Source organism: Schistocerca cancellata, chromosome 2, assembly GCF_023864275.1.
Source record: "Schistocerca cancellata isolate TAMUIC-IGC-003103 chromosome 2, iqSchCanc2.1, whole genome shotgun sequence".
NCBI classification, from domain to species: Eukaryota; Metazoa; Arthropoda; class Insecta; order Orthoptera; family Acrididae; genus Schistocerca; species Schistocerca cancellata.
Window position 1 is genome coordinate 924,918,572 of NC_064627.1, and position 18,539 is coordinate 924,937,110.

At 38.9% G+C, this 18,539-nt stretch overlaps 1 protein-coding gene across 1 annotated transcript; it reads right to left on the reverse strand.

Annotated features, from left to right (window-relative positions):
* Positions 1-1,519: 1,519 nt before the first annotated feature.
* Positions 1,520-18,329, reverse strand: LOC126162869 (28S ribosomal protein S14, mitochondrial). Its single transcript, XM_049919647.1, has 3 exons — positions 18,174-18,329; positions 11,010-11,144; positions 1,520-1,790 (listed from the first exon to the last, which is right to left on the reverse strand). The coding sequence occupies exons 1-3, from the start codon at positions 18,246-18,248 to the stop codon at positions 1,608-1,610; spliced, it is 393 nt and encodes a 130-aa protein (XP_049775604.1). The 5' UTR covers positions 18,249-18,329; the 3' UTR covers positions 1,520-1,607.
* Positions 18,330-18,539: the final 210 nt, after the last annotated feature.

Here is an 18,539-nt window from a genome sequence, read left to right on the forward strand (position 1 = left end):
ACATGATGGTTCTCCACATCATGCCAGGAGTTACACTGCTGTGGCTCTCCAAAACATCGGAAGAATGAGACCTCCCCCAAAGTTGCTTCCATACTACCTGACAATGGTCATCCACGACAGTTCAGAACTGCAAGTCATCACTAAACATACAGTAGCTCATGCTTCCTGGTCATGTCAACAATCCAAATGGCAACTTCCAAACATAGCTGTTTGTGCTATGGTGTTAAAGCAGCCTACACAGGGGACAATAATTCATTAGCCTGGATGCTGCTAGCCTCTAACAAATAGTATTGGATGACATAAAATGTTGCATGGAGTCGATTTCTTGTCCTAAGATGGCATTCATTCACAGATGTGAGAGAGTTACAACATGCTTGTGCAGAATACAAACTCTTTCAGCTGCTGATAACAGTGTCTAACATGAGCATGCAGCATCTCCCTGTTCTCCACAGTGATCAATTAAGACACTTTTCATGCCCTTTATATGCCCTAACAGGCCTGGTAACAACACTGAACACAAGCAACACTAAATGCACTCAGGTAGCCGTTCTACCAGTCACAGAGAACTGCAAATCATTTACACAATCATCAATGGTGTGGACATGTATGAAGTAACACTGACATCTGACCACGTCTTCAGGGTACTCCACTTTTTTTGTCAGGCAGTGTGCAACTGAGATAGGCAGGTATCCCACAGCTTGCTCATCACTGACTGTTTTACCAGACCAGCCATCCATGTCATTGGCACACAGCACAACTTAGACTGGGGTTTTGTTAAATATATTTGAACAAAATTGAGATTTGTACCTTCCTAAGGATCTGGGCTGTTACGCCAAGGTCCCTGCCCCTTGTGACATGTAACATTCCACCACTGTACAACACGGACTGAAGCACACACAGAGTTTATGGCTACATCGGACTGGTAACACTCATCTGTCTTCAGTTTAGGAACTTCGGATTCATTAAACACATACCCAGCCAATGAAGTCAGGTCTTCGATTTCCTACATTAATAAATTTTGATACAAGTTATTTGAAGAAAAATACTTTGGAACTGAATGTTCTTAGTTTATGAACACGTTTATTAATTTTACATGACTGAACATGAATCAGAAGAATTTTGAGACAAAGGAAGATGTAATATGCATTAGATGACTGAGATAAAATTTTGACGTGTTATGATCCAGGGTATATATTATATGGATATCACTGGAGAAACAAATGGTCAATGTTTCAGTTCTTGATCATTTACAAAATATTCTTTCCTACTCCAAGAAACTAGCCTTTTTAAAACTCATTTCTTCAGTATTAAGTAACATGATGAAATCAGAGAGTCAATAAAGTAAAGAAAGCAAAAGCATCTATGTATTCAATGCAATTTAGTTCAGAGGTTAGATATATCACATTGTTGTGACTTCCTGCAGCTCATACTGACTAAGTCCATCACAAACAAGGTTACTGTAATTTCTGACAATGGCATTAATCCAATATAAATATTAAAAAAGAACAAACATCCAATCTGGGAAAACACATTCTCATTTATTGAACTTTTATCATAATTAATCACACTAACAACAGTACACTACATACAAAAATTACTGACAAGCTTCACCACATAGCTCTCTGTACTCCAGATAACTTATTATAGTCTGCAAGATGTCGCCAGACAATTCTGCTTAAGCGCCATCTCTGTACGACACCACGTGGCCGGGAAGTAACAGCACACCGATTCACCAACCGAACTTTACTAGAGTCTCGTGGAAATGCTGCAATTTCTTTGTCTGCAATTTCCTGCAGGGAAAAAAAGAATGTTATTTACTCTCTGAAAATTTATTCCTTGGAAAAGAAAGTTGACAAAATTTACCTTAAAAGTATTATTCCACACTGAAACATATGGGGGTCAAGTGTTTTGTCTTTAACTCCCACAGTATAATTGTATGACGTGAGTGTGGTTTTGTTTGTTAAATGATTAAATTGTCAATTAGAAATAAATCATAATATTTTGCTAACATTAACACACACACCTGCAATAGCAAAAGAGAAAATTAATGGAGGATGTGAAATAACAAGGAGATGACTGCTGATCACTGGGCTAAAAAAGGATAACCAACTGCTCTGCAACACATTAAAATCTCCAGCCTAAAAGCTTAAGCTGGGGGTCTGGAAAACACACAAAAATTTGTTACCTGAAACAGAAGACAGGTTGCCATTTGAATTTGGTTTTGCCCTTTTGTCAAAGCACAAAGTCACACTGTTAAAATGTGATTATAGTGATTTAAATGCTGGCAAGCACAAAACAGTTGGAGTTCCTCTTTCCTGGATATGAAGCTGTGAATTAACTGACAATGTCCTGTCAGAATAACTAAAATGAGGTATGCCGCACGTGGGTGACATCAACTACCCATGTGTCACTGAGCACAGTTTGTTCTTCCTTACCACCAATCTAGATCCAGTCAACAATCGGCAAGATGGTTACATTCCTTGTAGCCTTCATGGCTGTTACACTTACTTGTGAATTTCCTGAAACTCCCATGTTTCCTGGTCAGTTTCCAAACAGAATTTTATATATTTTTCATTCTGGTGCAGAAAGGAGCCCTTGTACACTCTGGGCAATTTTTTCTGGTGAGTACTTTGCATTTGTGGGGCACTCAGGGAAGCGGAGCTATGAGAAAGTTTTTCCCTCAATGATGCCTCGGCTAATGTAGTGAGAAAGAACAGTAAAAATATAGCATGCGTGAAGTTGCCCGGGGATACTGTGTCTCTAAATAAGGTAAACTTCTCAAATGTTCCATCTTCTGGCTTTATTATGAGAAGCACCATTCTGTATGTAATTGATTTTCTAATTTATTCTGATTATTCCTAGTTAGTATCTTTCAGTATAGGGTGAAATTGGTGATTGTTTTGTGACTTAAATTCGATTTTTGACATATAAACAAATACAAATTCTATACTAATTACAAACATTTGGAAGACGAACTAACAGTATTCTTAAAGTATGTATTTGCATCCATTTAAAAACACGTTAGCAAAACAAGCCCTTCATTAATTCCAAAGTAATTAACAGTTTTGTCAAAAGTATTGTTTGCGTAACTATATTTGTTAATTTCACGGCTTAAACAAATAACTTTGCCTAACTCTTGCAGTAGAAGAAACTGTTAAAAGAACCAATGTTTCGATGTATTCAGTTAATTTAATGAGTTAAGTTTTAATTGTAATTTCTGTATATTTAACTTTAAACAATGTGTAGTTTCAGCAGCTATTAGTGTGATGATATATAACGGCCTGATTTTTGGTCACAAGATAGTCAGTCAGACCACAGCCGAGTTTCAGACGAGGAACCTGTGTTTGTTAGAACGACAACAATGATCAACTTAACAGTGAAATAGGTGTTACACCAAGAGGCTGTGTGTAAAAACAATGACAATGACTGTTTCCATACGTACCCGATTAGGAACTGTGAACTTTGTGGTTAGGTTTCACTGCTCGTAGATGTTCAACAAGAAACTATCGTAGCAGTGTGTGGAGTTTTGCTGCAAACTAATTATGAGGCTTATCGAAGGTTAAACAATAGTGTAATGTTGGGGGTTGTGCAAAGTGAAAATTAAGGTACTGTTAAACACAACTGTGCACCTGTCGGCTATATGATTTACAGTAGTCAGCGTCCGAATCCACAACCCATTTTTTTCAGCCAGTGTAGCAATGCAGTAAGTTGACACCGAGAACAACAAATGAAATAAATAAAAATCAGATGCAACCGCCACACACTACTATACAAAACGGACAGCAGATGTCCGAAAACAGTTCCCTGAGGCACACACCTGAAGTCAGTTCAACATCAGTCAATAACTTTCAATCCCTGATAATGTGCTTTGTACACCCCAACAAGAAATTCTCAATCCAGCCACAAATTTCACATCTCCCATGCAATCATACTTTTGATAATAAGAATGTGTGTAGTAATCAGTCAAATGCTTTCCAGAAATACAGACATACTACATTACCCGACTGCAATAAGGAAATAGTGAACAAAAATAGCAATATCAACTTTTGATTTTCTCATTTCCAATCTGCTATTACCTGCAATGCAAAAGTTGCAAAGTTTACTTGTTTAGAAAATATCATTTATATTTGTAAGTGTTGAAGGTCCTCCATTAGGCCTGATTATAACACTCGAATCATCATCAGCAAAGTAAACTATTTCTGCTTCTTGGATATATGATGGAAAATTTACAAAACGAACAAGAGCGAATCCAGCATCAATCCCTGTCATACACCAGTAGTGATTATCCCCTTTCTTAAGATGTTGTTTCATTTTGTAGACTTTCTGAGCATCTTAATGCAATACTGTGCATCCTTTTAGTTAGTTAATATAAAAACCAGTTACCAGCAAGACATCTGCATAATATTTGAGTTTCTCTAATAGAATATTATGTCACCAATGAAATGAAATGTCGTGTGGCTAAGGCCCCCCGTTGGGTAGACCGTTCGCCTGGTGCAGGTCTTTCAATTTGATGCCACTTCGGCGACCTGCGCGTCGATGGAGATGAAATGATGATGATTAGGACCAATTTGATTCCATCATTTTACATCTCGCATAGGGGTCATGAGAAGAAGATAAAGAGATTTTAGGTTGCATAGACAGGGTGGTCCATTGATAGTGACCAGGCCAAATATCTCACGAAATAAGCATCAAACGAAAAAACTACAAAGAACGAAACTCGTCTAGCTTGAAGGGGGAAACCAGATGGCGCTATGGTTGTCCCGCTAGATGGCGCTGCCATAGGTCAAATGCATATCAACAGTTTTTTTTAAAAATAGGAACCCAAATTTTGTATTACATATTCGTGTAGTACGTAAAGAAATATGAATGTTTTAGTTGGACCACTTTTTGCGCCTTGTGATAGATGGCGCTGTAATAGTCACAAATGTATAAGTACGTGGTACCACGTAATATTCCGCCAGTGCGGACGGTATTTGCTTCGTGATTCATTACCCGTGTTAAAAAGGACCGTTTACCAATTGCGGAAAAGGTCAATATCGTGTCGATGTATGGCTATTGTGACCAAATGCCCAACAAGCGTGTGCTACTTATGCTGCTTGGTATCCTGGACGACATCATCCAAGTGTCTGGACCGTTTGCCGGATAGTTACGTTATTTAAGGGAACAGGAAGTGTTCAGCCACATGTGAAACGTCAACCACAACCTGCAACAAATGATGATGCCTAAGTAGGTGTTTTAGCTGCTGTCGTGGCTAATCCGCACATCAGGAGCACACAAATTGCGCTAGAATCGGTAATCTCAAAAACGTCGGTGTTGAGAATGCTACAGCAACATCGATTGCACCCGTACCATATTTCTATGCACCACGAATTGCATGGCGATGACTTTGAACGTCGTGTACAGTTCTGCCACTGGGCACAAGAGAAATTATGGGACTATGACAGATTTTTTGCACGCATTCTATTTAGCGATGAAGCGTCATTCGCCAACAGTGGTAATGTAAACTGGCATAATATGCACTATTGGGCAACGGAAAATCCACGATAGCTGCGACAAGTGGAACATCAGCGACCTTGGCGGGTTAATGTATGGTGCGGCATTATGGGACAAGGGATAATTGACCCCCATTGTATCAATGGCAATCTAAATGGTACAATGTATGCTGATTTCCTATGTAATGTTCTACCGATGTTACTACAAGATGTTTCACTGCATGACAGAATAGCAATGTCACTCCAACACGATAGATGTCCGGCACATAGCTCGCATGCGGTTGAAGCAGTATTGAATAGCATATGTCATGACAAGTGGATTGGTCGTTGATGCACCATACCATGGCCTGTACGTTCACCGGATCTGACATCCCCGGATTTCTTTCTGTGGGAAAAGTTGAAGGATATTTGCTATCGTGATCCACCGACAACACCTGACAACATGCGTCCGCACATTGTCAATGCATGTTGAGAGGAATGTCGTTACACGTATTGCCAAATGCATTGAGGTTGACGGACATCATTTTGAGCATTTATTGCACTAATGTGGTATTTACAGGTAATCATGCTGTAACAGCATGCGTTCTCAGAAATGACAAGTTCACAAAGGTACATGTATCACATTGGAACAACCGAAATAAAATGTGCAAACGTACCTACGTTCTGTATTTTAATTTAAAAAACCTACCTGTTACCAACTGTTCAATCTACAATTGAGCCATATGTTTGTGACTATTACAGTGCCATCCACCACAAAGGGAAAAAAGTGGTCCAACTAAAACATTCATATTTCTTTTTGTAGTACATGAATATGTAATAAAAAATGGGGGTTCCTATTTTAAAAAATGCAATTGATATCCGTTTGACCTATGGCAGTGCCATCTAGCGGGCCAACCATAGCACCATCTGGTTTCCCCCTTCAAGCTAGACAAGTTTCGTTCTTTGTAGTTTTTTCGCTTGACACTTATTTCGTGAGATATTTGGCCCGGTCACAATCAATGGAGCACCCTGTATATGTATAAGATAGTTTTTTTTTTCTTTTACACGATACGCAAACAGAATGTGACAGAAAACTGCTGTTTTAGATACAAATGCCCTCTGCCGTGCACTGTATAATGGCTTTTTTGGTGTATATATGCAGATGTAGATACCTGAGAAGCCTTTGTTGGGTCAGTTTTAATAGTACCTACTGGTCCACAAAATCCACTGGAAATCTTGAAGGGAGACTGTGTGATTCTCTAAAGGCTCCATGAGAAAATTAATTATTTGACACCAAAAGAGTACCACATATATCATAAATCCTAAAACAATTTCATGATGGCAGGTGTCTCAGATATTGTGAACAGTTTAATTTTACACCTCAGTGACCACAGTCTCATTGGGGCACAGCACACTACAAGGTTCGGGTGTTTTTTAGTTACATCATGATCCCTGCTCTTCAAATCACAGAACATTTTGTTACTGTGAGTAACAAATGATTGCTAAAATGTGTACACTCTGCAACAAAAGACAATGACAGTACTTCCCAGTCTACAGTTTTGGAATGCTACATTCAGTGAAAGTGAACTCAGCCAGAAAGACTGAGCCCCACAAGGTGATTGCCATTTAGCAACCTTAAGAGGCAAGAGTAGTTTATGAACTGCACACTTCAACTTGGACCCTGAGGAGAGGATGCCGCGATCAGCTCATTGCACATTGGCTGGTGAAACAAGGACCACCTCCTCCTCTCAGAGCAGTCAGCTTACAACCAGTAAATAATAATAATAATAATAATAAAGTGTGCCATCTGTATGTTACACTATGGATGCAGCAAGCAATATACCCTTGAAATGAACAGATGTTACTTGGCTGTATTAGTAGATGCTCTTAAATGTTGATGAGTAGCTAAGGGCAGTTGTGCTGCTCCTGATTGGTTTTGGAGCTTGGAGTTAAGATGAAACATACCAAATCATGTCAAAATTTTGAGAGTTGATCAGACCCCAAGCACAAGACAAGAGGAAGGTGGAACGACGTGAAAGTAAGCAAATAGAACAACAATACACAGCAACTTCCTAATCTCTGACATGATTTCATTTCATCTTTGAGCTCCCAAACCAATATAAACTCTCTTGACAAAATATTCATCACCTCCTTACAAAGAGCACATTGAGCACTTTGGAGTGGTGTAGAACTGGTAGACAGTCATGCGATTCTACACACTGTAAGTCATGGCAATGAAGTGATGTGTATGTCCCAGTCACTTGTACGGAATTGGCACAGTAAGGTAGGTCAATGTGGAGACGTGACAAAAATCACAGACAGGGACATGCCCATGATCACATTGACAATGGGGTTGCCCAATCTGTTGGTGTATGAAAGCAAACAGTCTAATATGTCAACAACAAATGGTGCTTCCTGCAGCTATGTAACACGTTGTAAGAACAATGGTTGTAAAAAAATCCTTACTGACACAAACAGGAGACTTGTGTAAGCCCTTTTCAATGACAATTGGTTTGAAATTTCACAAGAACTGCTGCTCTCAATAAACACAGGTACAACTCAACCCAGTTTCCAAGCAAACACTGTGAAGGAAACTGCATGCACAGGCCATCTGGAGTCAGGCACTTCACAAAAGGTTACTACTCACAGCAGCACATAAAGTTGCAGTCTTGAATGGGCCAAACACAACAGAAACTCGACAGTAGCAGACTGGAGGCATGTAGTGTGGCCCAACTCTCCATTTCACCTCTTTTCAAAATCTACAAAGTGGCGAGTGCACTGATGGCCCCAATTAGGCATTTAAGCCGCAGTAGCTGAAGGATGTAGTTCAGGCTGATAGTGGTTCTGTGATGTCCATAGAGTGTTTTTCATTCCATAACTTGGGCCCACTCATTAAAATACTTTGAACATGAACCAGGATGTGCATTTTCAACTTCTCGCGGCGTAATGAATACTCCATTAAATTTCGGGCATGCAGCCGCACAAATAAAATTTCTTCTACTGATATTTCGGCCGCGTATCGTCCGGCCATCTTCAGAGCGAGTCACAAGACTGATGACAAGGTGCCAAGCGCGGCCTTATATGCTCCACCGCGGCGGTACTGCGCATGCGGGTCACAGATGCTGCGCCGCCTGTGGCGAAAGCGTACGGACGTTCGATGTGCTTATGATGTTTGATCGGCGGCGATGACACGGTGACGACTTCTCTGCAATTTAATTAGTCCAAGAGCCGGATTCCATGCTTTGTCCAAATTGAAACCTTTATCTCTGTTTATTAAATTGTTGGCTAATCGAATTTCTATGGCTTCCTTGAATACAGAATCCCAAAAAGAAGAGGTGGAAGTTAAAATCTTCACATCACTGTAATTCATGGAATGACCCGTATCAATACAGTGTTCGGCCACAGCTGACTTGTCTGGTTGTAATAGGCGTGTGTATCTTCGGTGCTCCACGCACCTTTCATGAACGGTGCGTGTTGTTTGACCTATGTATGACTGCTCACAATTTCCGCAAGGAATCTGGTACACACCCGCCTTACGAAGCAATAAATCGTCCTTTACAGAGCCGAGTAAAGCCGCAATCTTCGTGGGGGGCCGGAAGATCACCTTAACACAGTGTTTCTCTAGAATACGGCCTATCTTTGAAGAAAGAGCACCCACATAAGGCAGAAACGCCCTAGATCTGAAGAAATTACTATCTTCTTCCGCATCGTATACCTTCGTTTTAGGTTTTACATCGAATGCTCTACGAATTTGTTGCGGAGAATATCCATTCGATTTAAAAATACTCTTGAGGTACGTTAGCTCTCCTTGTAAATTGTCTTCATCGGATACACAGTGCGCCCGATGCACTAAGGTCTTAAGGACACCCATGCTCTGAGAAGGGTGATGGCAGCTACTGGCATGAAGGTATAGATTTGTATGCGTTGGTTTCCGATGTACGGCATGTCCTAATGTGCCATCACTTTTACGGCGAACGACAACATCCAGAAAGGGGAGGCACCCGTCTTTTTCTATTTCCATGGTAAATTTAATGCTAGCATGGATAGAATTCAAATGCTGAAGAAATCGGACGATACGCGGCCGAAATATCAGTAGAAGAAATTTTATTTGTGCGGCTGCATGCCCGAAATTTAATGGAGTATGAACCAGGATGTTTAATTCTACATTCTCAGGGACCATTTGTAGCCCTTTCTTCTACATCCCCATCCAAGTAATTCAAAAGATGAGTGAAGTAACCAGAGACGTACTCGACTTAAAAATACTGGTGGCATGGTATGAGGTACCACACAATTCTGTACCTCTGCAGTTACAGCAACTGTCTGGTCTTCTTTCTTGTATGATTTCAAGTTATGTTTTGTATTTTTAACCTATGATTGCTCCCTGTCATGTTTGTACCACATGTTTCTTTTTTATGTGCAGCTGCCTCTGAAAAGTAGGAATGCACTTGAGGATCCAAGATCTGATCAGTTGTTGAACAGTAACTCTTTCAAGAAGTATATTCTATTTTTTATTCTCATTCTTCCAAACAGCCACATTTTGTGACCTAAGTAAAGGGCTTTTCATGTATAGGATAGAATTGTGATTTGGTATGCATGCTTCATGAAACAATGTTTTTAATCGGCATCTCACGGTACTTTTTGTGGGCATGTACTTCTCAGCTGAAAAAATATTTTTCAGATACAGTATCTGTGAGAACTGCAGTAGGGATATCAACAGCACAGTTGAGATGCCTGGAGTGAGCTAGCACTGACCAAGGCTTAGGAGGAAATGAATGCTTGGCTCTGATAAATATTCAGTCACAACATTCCTCCACATAACCTGTTGGATTGTGGTAACTATATAATGTTTATAGTTAGGAGGTTACAATCTTTTCTCTTTTGGTTCTCTGTGTCTTTTGTCCAAGATCTCCTAAAAGTGAAACTTGATAAGACTAAACTGATTAGACAAGCAGCAAATCCCAAATCTTTGACTTGATTTTGGATATTTCATTTCAACTCTGATCTTTTTCTGTCATTACTGCTGCAAACGCCATTCATGATTGAACAGGTCAGAGCAGTGGAACTAGTAGCTACTTTTTTGTTACCATTCTAAGATATCCACAACCGTTCTACCCATAAAGAAAACTTGTATTATATTTTTAAGTGATGGCCTTTCACTCTAGAGTTAGCTTATTCATCATCATTCAAATGTCATTAACTCTTTTGAACATTTTCCAGTAGAGTGATACTGTTCATTTTTGCCCACAATAATCAATAATGGATAGAAAACTAGAACATTATATATTAATATTTGGGAGACACACAAGTAAGAAACTATGTAAATTAGTGTACTGAAATGAAACTAATAACTCAAAAATATCTTTCTTCCTACAAGTTAATAGGTTATCAAGAGTTTTCCAATATTTAGATATACCAGATTATCAACACAGAACCTTGAGAAACAATAATGATGGAATGTTTCGAAGTGAGAGACACACAATGGTGGAATATCTGACGCACAGACCACTAAGGACACTTTAATTGTGTTGCAGTACTCACCCTAATTTCAACTGGAAGTATATCATTCTTTCGCAAGGAGTTTATCCTAAGCCTTTCAACTGCATGTTCCTTTACACACTGCCTTCTTTTTACATCTCTTATCATCCAGCAATTTTGGTATTTATTTCGTTTTGGCTGAAAAGGAATCAGAATTTAATGAAATGTACTGCACCATTTTTTTCATTACCAAACTAAAACATAGGAATTTCTGTATTGACAAAACAGATTAATATACAATTTAAAAACCTGTAAACCAACTTAAAGTGTGTGGGAACGAAACAATATGCTGGTGATGCTTTTGTTCATACATGTTGCAGTGTTGGTAAAGCACAATAATCGGAATATCATAAAACAGCATATGGAACTAAATGTGGCATTTGCTTTGTACATGATCTGGGTGAATCAGACCAAGATTTGCTGCTACGGGGATCTGGGACGCACACTACGGGTGCGAGAAGTACAGATTCAGGGAACATGAGTTTTGTTATCATCATATGAAGGTGTTTCTGGATATGTATTCTTTCCTACAAAGAAGTTGTTTTGACCCATTTTGGGTACATAAGAAGACAGTGAAATGTAGCCTTCGAGAAGTTGAACTTACACGAAACCAGGACAAATGTTATTGTACAAGTGTGTGACACTACTAAAAATTGAAGAATATTCTGATAATGTACATGTTAGTAACAAAGAATGTCAGCAGCTTTCCACCACAGCAGCTGAGCAATCAAATATTTCCGCAGCCGCTTTTGGTTTGCCTTATATGAAGACACAGAGAGTTGAAAAATGAGACAGATTCAGTTATGGTAGAAGAAAACTAGAAGAAGCTGAAATGAAAACGAAACACAAAATGGCAAAGAGACCAATGGTGAAAGATGAATAACTATCTGCTCCAAAGTGCAATGAGCAGACTGTTTGGTTATAATTAAAGGTTCATGCAGAAAATGCGTCTTCACAGTGAGTCTGACCCTGGATTCAGAAGCAAAAATAGCAACATATAACCAAGTTGCCACATTGTTGTTACTTATGATGACAGAAGGTACTTAGGATGTGTTGTGCAGTACTAATGGTGATGTATTAGTGAACTTCATGGCACTAGCAGGAACAGCTAGATCATTTCACTGGCCCTGCTTGACAGAAGTGTTTTGAACATATTCTTACGACAGTTACAGTTCCTACTACTGTGTCAGGAATATAGTACAATTTGCCACTCAATGTACAGAATCAGTACCTACAACAAGGGAAAACTTCTGCTCTAAGCACAAGTAACTGGTTTTTAGCAGTTAAGGTGCATTAACAATAGGTTGTGTTAATTTACCTGTATGTTGTTGCTTTCTGGTCAAACAACTGGAGGGGGAGGGGGGGGGGGGGGGGGGAAGGAATAGGAAGAATCCCATGAGTTTCCAAAATCGTGTTCTGCAACAATGGTCACATCACCAAATACTTCTCTGTCAACTTTCGGTGTACGCAAATAGCATTCAATAACATGAAATTCTGAGATATATTACATAATGGTCACTTATGCAATGTATGAAATTTGGTTTGGATATCACTTGTCCATTTTGTGTTACCATACTTTGAAAATCCATGTTTTTCCAGCAATTTCTTTCAGTTTTCTGTATTTTCCTGTGCATGTGAAAGATGTAGACTTTGTGTGTGTGCGTGCGCGTGTGTGTTTTTTAGTCCATAGCAGGTTTACTACAAAAAATATTATCCCCTTCCTGAATGAGTGATATTTAGCATGATGGGAACCAACAACCCCTCCCAGGGGACACCGCCTTATTGCAGGCATCTTTAGAGAGAGACTATTACGGAAATTCAACAGAAGCCTTGGAAACTGCGTGGAATACATGCATCCCAACTCCGGCAAAGGAAACGGATAAAGGATCTGACAGCAGCATCATGGAATGTGAGGACAATGAAATTTTAAGCTTCAAATATGTTGTAGAGCTAAAGGAAATAAAATGGCAAGGGAATGGGCAGATAGATAAACCTGCAGTACTCATTGGTGTATAGTGGACACAAGAAAGAACAGGCCAACCTGGAACAGGATTTATAATAACTAGAGAAGTTAGGAAAAGCCTATTAGAATTTGAACCCATAAATTAAAGAATGTGCAGACTCAGACTAAGAGGGAAATTTAGGAATATATCAATAGTGGATGCACATGCACCAACAGAGGAAAAGGATGATATAATTAAAGAACAGTTCTATTAAGACTTGGAGAAAGTATGCTGCACAGTACCTAAATATGAACTGATGCTAATAATAGGAGATGTTAATCCAAAAATAGGGAAGAATGAACATCCATATGGAGTTTCTGGGAAATATTCCATACATAGAGAAAACAGTGAGAATAGAGACTTACTATGCCAACTCGAAAGAAATAATACGATTATTATTTGGACCTGCTTCCCACATATAAGGATCCATCTGGGTATTTGGAAGTCTGCAGTCAATGGAGTAGTCAATCAGATTGACCATATTTTAGGGACTGCATGCCACTTCACATCATTTATGGATGTACAGAGCTGTAGACGACCGAACTGTGACTCAGACCACTTTGTGATAAAATCAGTCTTGAGAGAGAAACTGTCACCAACAAATGGTAACACAATAGGAAAGGTGATGAAATGTAATGAGTTACTGAAAATCATTGACGAAGTAAAAAAATACCGAGTAACACTAAGTAGAAAGCTGAGCAACGAAGATACAGCTGTAGGAATAGATGAAAAGTGGAGCAGGATTGAAAAAGCCATTAAAGATGCTGCAGAAGAAGTAATAGAAATAAGAAGGAACAGAGAACCCAGGGATGGTTTGACGGGGATTGCAGGTCAGCAATAGAGGAAAAATAACAGGGTAAGAACAAAGTGCTACAGAGAGAAACCAGAAATAATGAAGAACAATATAGAGAATTAAGAAGAAGAGCTAACAGACTGTGCAAGAGAAAGAAAAGAGAGTGGACTAAGAAGAAATCCCAAGAACTAGAAGAGTTAAAGGAAAATAGTGAAATAAGAAACTTCTATCATGCTGTATGCAAAATAAAGAATATATTATAGCCAAAAATAATGGCACGTTCCAGTAAAATTGAGAAAATGATAAGGGAGGAAGAACAGATAGCGGGAAGATGGGCAGCGTTTTTCAAAGACACATTAAGTACCAGCCTAGAAGATGAAGAGAGAGCTGCACAGGAAATAGACAACGATGCCAATGAGGCAAGAAAGCCAGTGCTGTAAGAGGTCTCCCAGGCTGTGCATAAGTCAAAAAACAGTCGAGCCCCTGGGGAAGACAGCATAATTCCTGAATTAATAAAAGCTGGTGGCGAGGCTGTAACAAAGGAACTGCACTCATTAATAACAGATAAATGGGAAACACACCTAGGCCAGATAATTGGGAAACTGGAATAATAATCCCTATTTATAAGAAACGGGACAAAACAGCATGCGAAAATGTCAATATATATAACACTCCTAAGCACAGCTTATAAAATCCCTACAAGTATATTAAACAAAAGGATACAGAAGTATGCAGAAGACATACTAGGGGAACATCAGTGTGGCTTTCGACCAGACAGAGCAAATGATGGAAAAGTTCTATGAATATGATATAGTTCTGCATTTCCTATTCACTGACTTCGAACAAGCCTTTGACAGCGTAAACCGACAAGAATTATACAGAGTACTGGAAAAAGTGCTAAACTAATAAGACTAATCAGAATGACAATGACAGAGAGAAGAGCAAAAGTAAAGGTCCTTGACAGAAAAAGCGAACGGTTTGACTTTAATAAAGGCGTGAAGCAAGGTGATAGTCTCTCCACTGTCCTATTCAATATAGCTCTGCATACTGCAGTAAATAAAATCAACAAATGAGGCATGCTATAGTGGGAAGAAATATCAATACACTGCAAAAAACATACCAGGCAATGGACACAGAAGCCTTAAAAGTTGACCTCATAGTAAATGAAAACAAAACAAAATATATGGTAATGTCACAATCTGAGACCAGAAGAACCACGACGATGATGATGATGATGATGATGATGATGATGATGATGATGATGATGATGTTTGGTTTGTGGGGCACTCAACTGCGTGGTTATCAGCGCCCGTACAATTATCCAATCTTTGCTCAGTCCAATTTCGCCACTTTCCTGGATGATGATGAAATGATGAGGACAACACAAACACCCAGTCATCTCGAGGCAGGTGAAAATCCCCGACCCCGCCGGGAATCGAACCCGTGACCCCGTGCTCGGGAAGCGAGAACGCTACCGCGAGCGGCGGACCCAGAAGAACCACTAAAGACCTAAACACCAATGGGAAATGCTTCAAAGGGGTGTCCTCTTTTAATTATTTGGGTGATCTAATCATAAATGATAACGGTATTGGAAAGGCTATAAGGGAAAGAATACAAGGAGGAAACAGCTTACTTTGCAAATATGCAATTTTTCAGAAGTATCCTTGTTACAAGAAAAACAAAACTGCTAATATATAACTCCCTAATCTGCCCAGTTATCACATGCAGGTCAGAGGTATGGATGTTGACAGAACGTGATAAAAATGCACCAAGAACTTTTGAGCAGAAAATACTGCGCAAAATCTTTGGTCCAAGAAGGGAGGAAGAAGGCTGGTGAAAACACTACAAAGCCGAATTATAAGTGTAAATACAAAGTAGGGTCATAGTAAAATTTGTGAAATCACACCGAATATGATGGCTAGGACACATGGAGAGAATGGCAGAGGATAGAATTCGAAAGAAAATGATGAAAGGTGTGATCCATTCAGCTAGGCAAAAAGGGAGACCTGGAAGAAGATGGACTGATGACACAATATGGGAATCTGATGGGTGGAAACGAACAGCAAATAACTGAGAAATGTGGAGGAAGATTGTTGAAGCCAACGCTCACCAAGGGCTGTAGAACTACTTAGGAGGAAGAAGAATAAGAAGAAGAGGGAACCTACAATATGTATCTTTTAACAAGTTGCATTTTTTATCACATTTTGACATTTTTTATTTTCCCCTCAGGAGCCTGTCAGTGTTTTGATACATTGTGTTCCCTAAGTAGATGTTACTAAGTGATAAAAATTTCACTGCACTGTGAGGAATAGCTCCTAAGTTATTAAGCCCTGAAGTTGGCTTTGATGATTAATTGCCAAAAGTGTGTTGCATTTTCTGGGTCACACTGCCTTGTTTCACAAACTATAAATCTGGAACTAATTCTCAGGGGAACCTAATACTTTGTGCATAAGCATTCCACACATGGTAGCATTGGTGTGCTAAATTTCAGAAAAATCTGAGACTACAAGCTGGAGCCCCTGGTTGAATTGACATGGAATAACTCTTTTAACAATACTGACTCGACTGCAGTCTTTCAAATTCTGACAGCAGTACGGATAAATTACAGTGAGCGAAAAGTTATTCCCTACTCTTACAAAAATCAGACTGCAGTTATGTAAAGGGACATATCACCTGAGGAGGAAATGAGACAGGGGCGTAGCATCTCCTCAATTTTATTCAATACGTATATTGAGCAACCTGTACAGAAAACCAAGTAGCATTTCTCGAATGAGAGTTAAATTTAAGGTTTGCCAATGAAATTTTTATTTTTTCAGAGTCGGAAAAGGACCTGGAAGAACAGGTGACATGAGGTTATATGATAAACATCAACAAAAGCAAAACAAGAGTAATGAAATAGTGTTGAATTAAACCAGGCAATGATGAGGGAAATACATTAGAAAATGACTTATAGTAGTAGCTGAGTTTTGCTATGTGGGCAACAAAATAACTGATAATGGTTCAAGTAGAGAGGATATCATATTTAGACTGGCAAGAAATGTGTGTCTGAAAAAGGGAAACTTGTTAACACTGAATATAAATTTAAGTTTTACGGAGTCTCTTCTGGAAGTGTATGACTGAAGCACTGCCTTATACAAGAAGTTAAATGTGGATGGCAAACAGTACAGACAAATAAGAGCATCGAAGGTTTTGAACTGTGGAGCTACAGAAGAATATTGAAGATCAGATGGGCAGATCATTTGGATAATGTAATTGTACTTCATCATTCATCAAATTGGAAAAAAAAACTTTTTATCATGACCTGACTAAAAGAAGGGATAAACTCAACCTGATGCACCAATTTGGTAATGCAGTGCAGTGGCAAAATGAGGGTGTGGCACATGGGACAAATGCACTACCTACTGTTTCTGTAGGTGCAAAGTTTAGTTAAGGGTGAAGAAAATAAGGAAGTGTAAATGAAAAGTGAAGACAGAGGGCCAAGAAGAAGTTTGAAATAAACTGGTTCTCTCATTCAATGAAATGTACAAAAAGTTCAGATTTCTTTGCAACACAAGAGAGCGGCACTATGATTTTGACAAGGGCCTCGGCACACTAAAGTTGGTTCAACAAACTTGATCTTAGTGGTGATAGGAGGCAGAAAACTATAATTTAGATGGTTTGAGTGAACAATTTACAGCATCAAAAGCACAATAAGCATTTTTACTTTCTTTAAGTCAATCATTTGTGTATTCAAAAACTGTTAAGTTTTTATCATTTTTCAACGTTACTCTGAAGCGCTTTTCATTTACATAGCACAAGTTAAACTTTTTTTATCGATTTTAACTTCAATAAGAACGAGTTTTCTTTTCCTTACGGATTGAATAGTTTTTGTTACTGTATAGTGCTTAATTTTAGTTAAAATGTAGTGGATAACAGGAAGGGATGTGTGACTGGATAAATGCATCCTAGGTCGGCACGTTACAAGTAGGGGGATATTGCAAAGGTAATAGTGTGTTATGACCTGCGTTAAATAGCGTTGGTACAACGAGTTTGTCTGCGTGCCCTTTAAGTGAAAAAGGTGAAGCCCATTTGGGAGTAACAAAATACTACGGCAACAAAGGTGGTTTCTCTTTCCAAAACAAACAGCGATCGTATAGATACATGTTGCTGTATCCCGATGAACAAGATGTCGAGGAGGCATTATCACACAATAACATAAGAATGAATTCATTTCAGATTCAATTTACTTTAGCCACCAATTTTTTCTGTCAATGGACTAACAGAGAAAACTTCTTACTTATACTTCCATTATAACCTGGATTATTGTCATACTCCTCAATACTTTCGCTAACGTGTAAATGATTTCCTGAATGTTAAACTTGATGTATTTACCCCACATTTATAGCTGTCAAAAAAACTGTTCGCAATTCGAAATAATGCGGTTCCCACTCTATTCAAATTAGCCATATTTCACGCACATCGCTCACTGATGTCCAAAGATACTTCATCTATGTTGTTGTAGTCTTTCACAGGCACTGAAAAGTTGCACAGTCAACGGAAAATTGCACTGGCGCATCATCACATCATCAAAACGCAACATTGTGCAGAAGGCAAGTATATGGCAGGATGTACCACATACACATACATAAGCGCTATTCTACGATTAACATACGTACACAAGAACGAATTAGTATAACTATTTCCATGCAAACAACCAAGTATGGAACTTCAACAAATGATGATAATTCTGATAAAAAA